The 10000-nt window shown below is 47.6% G+C and overlaps 2 protein-coding genes across 2 annotated transcripts in view; one reads left to right on the top strand and one right to left on the bottom strand.

The window, feature by feature from the left end:
- The window catches only part of chkb (choline kinase beta), an 11909-nt gene extending 6143 nt beyond the window's left edge, over positions 1–5766 (bottom strand). The window contains exons 1-7 of the mRNA XM_062547017.1: positions 5085–5766; positions 4818–4926; positions 4174–4287; positions 3696–3829; positions 2891–2995; positions 860–918; positions 169–256 (exon numbers count right to left, since the gene is read on the bottom strand). Of these exons, the coding sequence (XP_062403001.1) occupies positions 169–256; positions 860–918; positions 2891–2995; positions 3696–3829; positions 4174–4287; positions 4818–4926; positions 5085–5536 (1061 nt within the window). The 5' untranslated portion in view covers positions 5537–5766. The remainder of the gene's footprint in view (positions 1–168; positions 257–859; positions 919–2890; positions 2996–3695; positions 3830–4173; positions 4288–4817; positions 4927–5084) is intronic.
- Positions 5767–7209: 1443 nt separating this feature from the next.
- mapk8ip2 (mitogen-activated protein kinase 8 interacting protein 2) overlaps positions 7210–10000 on the top strand; it is a 62429-nt gene continuing 59638 nt past the window's right edge. The window contains exon 1 of the mRNA XM_062547015.1: positions 7210–7714. Coding sequence (XP_062402999.1) covers positions 7650–7714 — 65 coding nt within the window. The 5' untranslated portion in view covers positions 7210–7649. The remainder of the gene's footprint in view (positions 7715–10000) is intronic.

Raw genomic sequence — 10000 nt, 5'->3', positions numbered from 1 at the left:
ACACATTGCTAAGCAAAAGCCCCCACAGGAACAACAGTAAAGGTAAAGAACAGTACCTACACTGCATTTAACAGCATCATTCAATCAGTATAGTTACAAGTCAACACAGTCACACACACACACACACACACACACACACACACACAAACACACTTTATTTCCAAGTACCTGTAGTTGTAGCTGCTGTACTCAAAGTCAATGAGCATCAGCTTCTCTGGAGCGTCCGCCTGGCGCCCATCGAGCATTAGTATGTTCCCTGAAACACAAGGGGCCAGAACTGGACGACTGAAAGTGTTCACGTCAGTATGTAACGTAAATAACCGATCGTGTCCGCGCATACGCAAAACTTGACGACTGAAAGTGTTGACGTCAGTATGTAATGTAAATAACCGGCCGTATCCACGCACGCGCAGATAAAAAAATAATAATGAATGTATCAGTTAATTAAATAGATACATTATGTGAGAGTTGATGTGGTGCTCTCTTAGTCCTACCGCTACCACACGTAGAACTTGACGACTGAAAGTGTTCAGGTCAGTATGTAATTTAAATAACCGACCGTGTGCGCGCACACACGCGCAACTGGACGACTGAAAGTGTTCAGGTCAGTATGTAATGTAAATAACCGACCGTGTCCGCACACACATGTAGAACTGGACGACTGAGTCACATTATGCATTCAGACCTTACGGTTGGTCTGTTAACTTGATACAATCACAAACGCACAATGTCCATAACGCAACACCCTGAACGGATGCAGCCGTGATTCAATTAGGTGTCCATTTTAGTGGGCCTGGTACCACCTGCTTCTATATGCTTGCTGTGTGTGTGTGTGTGTGTGTGTGTGTGTGTATCTTACCTTCCTGTACATCATTGTGACAGAAGACCACAGGAGAATGAGTCGCTGCCAGCAGTGATCTGAGAGGGGGATAGAGAGAGAGTCGGGGGGAAGGAGAGAGGGAGAGACAGAAGGAAGAGAGAGAGAAAGAATTGGGAAAAAGAGAGAAGAGGAAGAGATTGTTGGAGAGAGAGAAAGGGGGAGGGATATAGAAAGAGGGAGAGAAAGACAGGGGAAGAGAGAGAGAAAAAAAGGAGAATGAAAAGAACAGGAAATAGATGGGTCAAAACGGAGTCGTATTTCATACATACCAGCTACGCATTCTACTACTACTATGGATGGAACGCAGTGATGCAATCTCGGTCTCTGCCTAACGCACACACACACACTCTGAACACAGCTCTACAGTATAAGGATCAGGTCCACTGGTTACATGATAGGGAGTGTGTGTGTGTGTGTGTGTGTGTGTGTGTGTGTGTGTGTGTGTGTGTGTGTGTGTGTGTGTGTAGGTTTGTGTGTGTGTGTGTGTGTGTGTGTGTGTGTGTCTGTGTGGAGGGGGGGTCTATAGCTGGCATTCAGGTTAACTAACACTTCCTGTATATTGGTCATTATACCAGGAAGAGTGGGGGTGGAGTGTTCCATTATCATTAGAACACAAACCCCCCCCCCAACACACACTGCTCTAACCTTTCACCCACATAACATTGGTCCGTTTGTGTGTAAGGAAGTGGTTAATGGTGTGTGTGTGTGTGTGTGTGTGTGTGTGTGTGTGTGTGTGTGTGTGTGTGAGTGTTTGTGCCCAAGAGTAGGTGAGAATGAGTGTATGATGTGTTTATAAGTGTGTGTGTGCAAATGTCTATGTAAATGTGTGTGTATATGAGTGTGTGTGTGTGTGTGTGTGTGTGTGTGTGTGTGTGTGTGTGTGTGTGTGTGTGTGTAAATATCTGTGTAAATGTGTGTGTGTGAGTGTGAGAGAGAGACAGATTTAGTGAACCAGCATGTGTGGAATGTGGGGTCCTCTGAGTTCTGCTAATCACAAGCTAAGCTTTAGGGGGAACTGGTTGAGCCATATAGACACACACACACACACGCACGCACACACACACACACACACACACACACACACACACATACATACATAACATACATACACAAAAATACACACACAAATATATACACATACACACACACACACACACTGTCCTTGGTATTGTATTTCATTGGCTTACAGCCCACATATAAGGACTCCAGGAGCTTGACAGAACATCTCAGCTCCTACTCTCTCTCACACACACACACACACACACACACACACACACACACACACACACACACACACACACACACACACTGCTGTCTCCCTCCCCTGGGTGTTGCTCATAAGGCTTAAGCTGTGAGGGTCAATTTCCCTTCATAAGCTCACTCACATATTCCCTGAAGTGTGTGTGTGTGTGTGTGTGTGTGTGTGTGTGTGTGTGTGTGTGTGTGTGTGGGGAGGGGGGGGGGGACTTCACCCAAAGGCAAAACCTCACAAAATGATGTGCATGAAAACAACACAGCCCAACACAGCACAGGCCACCCCACAGCCCAACACAGCACAGGCTACCACAGCCCAACACAGCACAGGCTACCACAGCCCAACACAGCACAGGCTACCACAGCCCAACACAGCACAGGCCACCCCACAGCCCAACACAGCACAGGCTACCACAGCCCAACACAGCACCGGCTACCACAGCAGACTCAGGTGTCCCGTGAGACTCTTGTCCATCTCTGCTCGTATGACCCAGCAGCAGCATGTCTTCTCCAAGCCCTCATATCAGGACCTCTCACACTCCACTCCTCCGTCTAACGCATTCTCGCTCTCTCCTCACTCACTCTCCTCTTTCACTCCACCTCTCTGTATCTCTCTCTTCCTCTACACCATCCTGCTACTTCAGAGTGGTTTCATGTGGTTTAATGTCATACCCTGCTCCCGATGAGGAGGTTCTGACTGAGCACTTTAAGTGCGCCCCCCCCCCCCACACACCTTCTCTCTCTCTCCAGTCTTACCTCAGGTTGTCCAGTTCAGTGGGCAGGTCATATTTCATCAGCTTGTTGAACTTCTTTATGTGGGCGTCCCGGACAAACTTCAGAGTCTTTATCTGCTCCATGTACCTGTGACAACACACACACACACACACACACACACACACGCGCACACACACACACACACACACACACACACTGTTAAACTCTGGAGCGAGACAGCCTACTGTTTGAAGAGTCTCTTGAATAAGCGTGGCTCAGTCAGTGTGTTCATGCTGCTCTTGACTATTGGAGTGTCCTGAGAGCACTCGCTATATCTTATCTCTGTGTCTAGGCACTAATAAGCTCTGTGACATGAGGACTGAGATTATGTAACTGTCTTTATCTTTATGCTAAATACTGTATGTGTGTGTGTGTGTGTGTGTGTCTGTGTGTCTGTGGAGGGTGTCTGGGTGTGCATGTCTACATCTCCATAAGTTTCCCACTTTTATTTTTCTAAATCTCTGAAACAGAATTCTGAAACTTTCTTTGTTTTTCAGGGGGACAATGATTAACATTTTCACGTGTTTAACTAATTAGTTGGTTAACTGTAGATTGCATTACAGCAATTTCCCGTGTATAAGCCGCAGGACTGTGTTTTATGCAAATTAAAAGAAACAAAACCATATTAACACCATATTAACTGTCCCCATGTATTAACCTCATAGCTGAAGAAATATTGCAAAATCTATGTATAAGCCGCGGCTAATAGTCGGGATATGACGGTATACTGTTGTATTTTGTCGAACATGTCCTAGTACTAGTAAAAGTCAGGAGCTGATCTGTGTACCGGTCGATGGTCCCGAAGAGCCACTTGGGCTCCTTGTTGAAGGGCATGCTCATGCCGTGGAACCGTGCCATCTTCGTGGCGACCTCCGAAGAAAGTTCTGGAATGGCCAACTGGTCTGTGCGCAGACGTTTGCTCTGTAGGTAAGGCACAGACAATCAGAGTGTGTGTGAGTGTGTGTAAGAGAGAAAAAGTACTGTATAAGTAGGTTTGCTACGGTTATGCTACAGTTATGGTTATGCTATTTGGCAGACGCCTTTGTCCAAAAGCGAAGGTTTGTAAGTGCATACGTGTGTGTGTGTGTGTGTGTGTGTGTGTGTGTGAGAGAGAGAAAGAGAAAGAGAGAGAGAGAGAGAGAGAGAGAGAGGCATGTATCTCTATGATGTCTGTATGTGTGTTTGTGTGTGTGTGTGTGTGTGTGTGTGTGTGTGTGTGTGTGTGTGTGTGTGTGTGTGTGTGTGTGTAATAGATAGAACCTTACAGGTATGTACTGCTCCAGTCTCCCCTCAGGGAAGATCCCAAACAGCCGGGGGCCCAAAGTTCGCTCTGCCAGGATGGCAAACATCACACTCTCCAAGACCAAAGAGTCCACCCCCTGTAGTGTACACACACACACGCACACACACAGTCATACAAACATGAAGGGAGAACAGGATGAATTGAATGTACATGATAACATGATTGCATAAGTCATCATGACCTTTAATATGCCACGTTGTACTCCACTCCACAGTGCAATTACAGTACGGTCCATTATCCAGTTAGTCTACCCCATATCACTGACACAACTATCTCCATGAGTGTTGTTTTTTCCATCTGATAAATGTAGGCTACAGAATACCATGAATTCTGACACTAAGTTTTTGCATAGTTTTTTGACAACTAGACAAAACCTACACACACCATCAACATGCCTGACTAACTGGGGGCTACATGTTAGTTACTTATTATCATCTGCGGTGGATATTAATGGTATTAAGCAAAGGACAGTCGAGCGCAAAGGCTGTGAGGCTACTCATGACCCTGATCCGCTGATAATTAGCAGAGCGAGAAGGGCCGAAGCGCTGGACTCTTCTCGGGGCACTTCACACAATCAACACCTAGCTGCGAGAGTGTGCTCCGTACCTGTAGGATAGCTCCATATATCCGTAAAAGCACACGGGCAGGCTCATCGCCAACCGGACTGACATGGTCTGGCAAACTGCACTTGTAAAGGAGATTACTGAGTCCTCCGCTGCGAACCCAAAACATACACACACATAGAGCAAGGACAAGAGACAGAGACAGAGAGTGAGATGGGACTATGAGATAAGGCCATAGTAGTAAGCTAACTACTGAAAGAGATGAGTGAACACATTTTTCATACACTATATTTGGCTTGTCACAACAAACCTGACTATACTGATTTGAAAGTCCTGTTCAGAGATGGTCTTCCACGACCCGGACAGAAAGTCTCGACACCAAGCAAAGGCTCTTCCGCGAGTGTCACGGTCGACCTCGTCTCTTCTACCGTCCCGGTAGGACTCGGCTTCAGAGTCGTCATCCCCATTCGCACCACGGGGACTTGGTGTCCTCCGTTGCCTGTCGTCAATCGCCAGCCTAGCCCCAAACGTAGGACTGCTGTTGTCAGTCGTGAGTGTTGAAGATATTCCTCTGGCTGCTCCGGGTTTGAGAGAGGCGCCGCCGCTGACAGTAGTGTGTCGATTCGCCTGCATCGTGGTGTGCGGTCTGTGGAAGTGTGTCGTTGGGTATTGATGGGTTACGAAAGTGGAGCGAAGGACCGGGAGTGACAGCGGGCGAGCAGAAAATCGCGCTGAAAAGGATGTGATGACACTAAGAATCATCTGATAGACTCGATCGCATGATGGCAAAGTTAGCGTTGAGAGCAGTACCGCTTTAGTGATGGCAATATAGCGTTGACCAAAGACCTAATTGTCGATCGATTGTTGAGTGGCTGGTTAGCTAGTCATTTGAGTCGATTGTTTTCAAAAAGCTGCTCTAACGCTACTGCATCAGTTATATTTCCGACAGCTACGGTTATAATCCGTGGGACTCGCATGTTAGAGGTCCTGGCCACTTCCTCGTTTTTTGGCTGAACACACCCCTGTCGTCAAGTAATTTTGTATGACTGACAAAAACGTGTCCAATGGTATTCAAGAACTGTCATCGTGTGCTTTGTCTGCTGTTGAATATTAAGAATCGTCATTGGTCAAACGTCTTAGTCCCGCCTATTCCACATACAAAGTGTTGATTGGTTGCCGTAGCACATTGCATTTTGGGTAATGCCGTTTATCTTAACCGACTTGTTTTGTGATCTGTAATTCAGATCTATTTGATTGAGCGTAAAATCCACATAACAAAACCAGAGACATTTGGTCTAGACGACATAGTTCTAATAAAAATCATGACAAGAAATGTTCAATAGGCTAATATAAAATATGAAAGTGGAGTTAATGACCCTAGATGACCTAATCAAAGTCATCTTTAAACACTGATTAGGCCTGTCACTGAAATCCATAAGAAATACGAACAGTTCTGTTATTCGGGAAATAGCATTCTTGAGTTGGCTTGGCTGGTCATGTGCCTTGTTGTCACAGCCTGTACCTGATAACTGTTCGTGTCGACATAATTCCGGTATCGCCTTAAATGTGGGCTCCGAGAGAGTAGCCTAACAGCTTTGAAAACAGATATCTAAACAGCTTTCTCGGTTATTCGGTGAATGGGTTAGTCAGTCTTATCCTGGCTATGCTCTCGCCAGGGCGGCACAGCGTGTTCCTGGACAGGGCCTGTCTTTACTGCGCCTGGCCGTAGATGGCGTGGCGCTCCATGGCGGTTCACGGGTGGGTTTCAGCACCACCAGCAGTGAACAGCTCCTCCAAGTCCGCAGGATCCCACAGGTCGCTCTGGAGGAGTGGGAGGCGCGCTGCTGTTCTAGTATTAACCCGCATGGGAAACCAAAGAGGAATCTGCAGTGATTGTATATGCCTTATATCCCTTAGATATATCCCTAGATATAACAATGACATCAAAACTGGTAGATCAGAGTGGATGTTACTATGCTCACCAGATGTCAAATTTACATTTATGAATCAGGCCACACAAGTGAAGCTGTGCATTGATTAAATGACAGTACTAAGACGTGTCATAGCCTAGACCTATTTCTTTGGTAGCCTGTGGAGTAAAGAATATACATAGCACATCAATGCATTTTGGGACAGTAGGCTAACGATCTTTCGAGTCATCAGCAAATGAATATGCTGGAAGAAAGAGTTTGTGTGAAAGAGATGCTGCGAGGGAATCTGTCCGCTGGCGCGAAGGCTATCTGCAGTGCTTTCCCCTCTGCTACGCTCCGCTCCGTCGCTTCAGCTCACACTCAGCATCGCGTTGCTGCCGCAAACCTTATACGCAGCGTCCGGAGCGACTGAGCTCAGAGTGTGAACGAGCGCCCCTCCCTTCCCCGCCACCCCCTCCCCAGAACGCACCGACGCTACGTCTGCCGCCTCCCTCCGCGCACCACTGGCTGATAGTCGCGTCGAAGCTGCTGACATTTAGCAACGAGTCGCCTGGGTTCCGCAGGTGTACAGCAGGGCGTCTTACTGCGCCTCCTCCGAGAAGAAAGCTTCGGCTCATACAGACTTCGTTTCTATTCTTTATTTGTGTGTGTGTGTCCTTTCGTCATTTCTCTCTGCCGACGTGGACCGTGAGGTTTGATTTGATGGTGCTGAGTTGGCGAATCTGACAAGAGCCAGGGGGTCGCGCGGCCGGACAGCATCTGCATTGTGGCGGCAGCGAGCGGGCGGACCTTAGGGACAAACACACGCACGCACGCACACACACACATAAACACGCACTCAAGCTCTCCTCTCTTTCGTCTGCATCCTTCACCATCGACTGTGAATGGGCCTCGAGCCGACCGCATTTGCAGTCGCTTTTTAGAAGAGTCCTTTCTGGAAGAAGATGGCGGACCGGGCCGAGATGTTCTCGCTCTCCACCTTCCACTCTCTCTCGCCTCCGGGTTGCAGGTAAGCACTGGGGCAGTTTCAGCAGGGCGGCTATACGGGGACGGGTTGGTTGCGGGGAGGAGGGAGAAAGGACGGAGACGTGATCAGCTGTCCTCATTCATACGGACATGTCCGTGCAGTTTTGCGTCTCTGTACAAGGGGCTGCATTTCCTCTCAAAAATCACATTACCATGAGTGCGCAATGCTGTTCTGTGCCTGCGCTGTATTGCCCGTGTTCGGAGATAGATGATGCTGTTGTGGCGTTTGCCTTGTGTTGTTGTGGTGATTGTTTCATGACTGTATAACTGTTGTGGTAAATGAATACGGGCGATTTCTTGTCTATTCTGGCTGGTAATATGATTTGATTATGAAAACAAAAGATGGCAAAGCTTTCTAACTGGGCACCATCCTTACTGAAGCCATCGTGTGGTTCGCATGGTGGTGCGCTCTCGCTGATTCAATTACCTCACTAGGCCCACGCCCTGTTGGGCCAACATGTCCTGTTGATGCTCGGATGAATCAGTGCTATCAATGTCATACATTACCCAGCAACGAGCAGGACAATCACACGTAAAGCTTTTAAACAGAGACTAGGCGTGATGGCGTTGGTCCAGAAACTCTTCAGGTTGTGTCTCTCAATGTGAAATCATTCAATAGCCTACTCTCTCTAGGACGACCAACATATTTAGCTATGTACAGTACGTGGTACATTATACAGTTACAACAATAATAACCACTAAAACGCATTGAAATGTGTCTGGTTTAGACTAAAATGCGTAAACATTCGCGTCATCACTGTTCTCTATTCAGCTCGAGAGACAACAATGATCGGCCATTTTTCCTCTGTTATTGTTTTGATATCAAATCCGTATTACCTCTACACCTCTAATGAGAGTGGAGATGGTGTTTTTTGAAAAGGCTGTTTAGAAAATGCCTTACCAAACAGAATTTATCATAGTAATATGGAATAGGTAGATACACTGTGACCTGTGGCTATGTAAATTAGTCTGTTTTGGAAAAGGGGATGGGGGGGGGGGGGGGGGGGGGGGGTTGAGAAAGGTGTTCAAGAGTTCATCCAATCTTGACAGTGCACCTAATTTACTTAAAGCTCCTTACTTTGCGTAAGTGTGTGTGTGTGTGTGTGTGTGTGTTTGTGTGTCCGTTCGGGTATGAAGGTCTTTGTGACTGTGTGTCCCTGACACTGAAAGTGAAGGAGCATTAGTCCCATCAGTCATATGGAGAGGTGTGCTCCAGTCTTGCCCCATTGCTCTGGAGTATGGAGGCGGCTTCTCTCCCCAAACCCACCCAGCCAATTACATTACACACACCTCCATCTGAATATATCTCCTTATGACCTTGGGTTCCATCCATCCTCCATCTGAATTACGTCTCCTTCCGACCTTGGGTTCAGGACCGTTAGCCCGTCTGCTTCAGGAGGCAAGCACCTGTGATCATGTGACAGGAAATCAAAGCTGGGAGTGTAAAAAGGCTCCACACACCCATGGATTCTGAGGAGACGCAGGCTAAGGGCTCAGGGACAGGACAGGACAGGACAGCGGTCGTGTGGCGACAGGCTCAGGAACAGGCACAGCGGTCGTGTGTAGATCAGAAACAGCAACATGAACGCCAGGCCTCATTTCATACTCCACCTCTCATGTGTCCTCCTGAACTCCTGTCTTGCCTCCTCCCGTTCTGTCCCTCCCTGCTGATGGGGTTGTGTGACGTAAATGATGAACGGACATTGAAGGACGCTCGGATGTTGGTGTTTGTTGTTCTTTTTGAAAAGCTTCCTCTTAAGCCTTCTAACAGCATCATTCTCTCTCTCTCTCTCTTCCTTTATCTCCCTCCCTCCCTCTTCACCCCCTTTTCTCCCTTCATCCCTTTCTCTCCCTCTCTTCACCCCCTTTTCTCCCTTCATCCCTTTCTTTCCCTCGCTCCCTTCTCTCCTTTCATCCCTTCTCTCCCTCCCTCCCTCCCTTCCTCTTCCCCTCTCCTCTCTTTCTCCATATCCTGCTGTTTTAAAGAATAGAAGGCAGCACATAATAAGCAAGTAAGTCAGGGAGAGTCTCTTTAAAAACATTTAGTGCCTCAGCAGTCTGTGGACTCCTGCAGATGTGGATAGTCTCAGGGGCACGACATTTGACTCCTGCAGATGTGAATAGTCTCAGTGGCATGGCTGTGGACTCCTGCAGATGTGGATAGTCTCAGTGGCATGGCTGTGGACTCCTGCAGTTGTGGATAGTCTCAGTGGCATGGCTGTGGACTCCTGCAGTTGTGGATAGTCTCAGTGGCATTGATGCCAGAGGT

This window comes from Sardina pilchardus, chromosome 10 (genome assembly GCF_963854185.1).
Source record: "Sardina pilchardus chromosome 10, fSarPil1.1, whole genome shotgun sequence".
In the NCBI taxonomy this organism is placed as follows: Eukaryota; Metazoa; Chordata; class Actinopteri; order Clupeiformes; family Clupeidae; genus Sardina; species Sardina pilchardus.
Note: the sequence above shows the minus strand (reverse complement) of the source record. Positions and strands in the feature narration are given on the sequence as shown.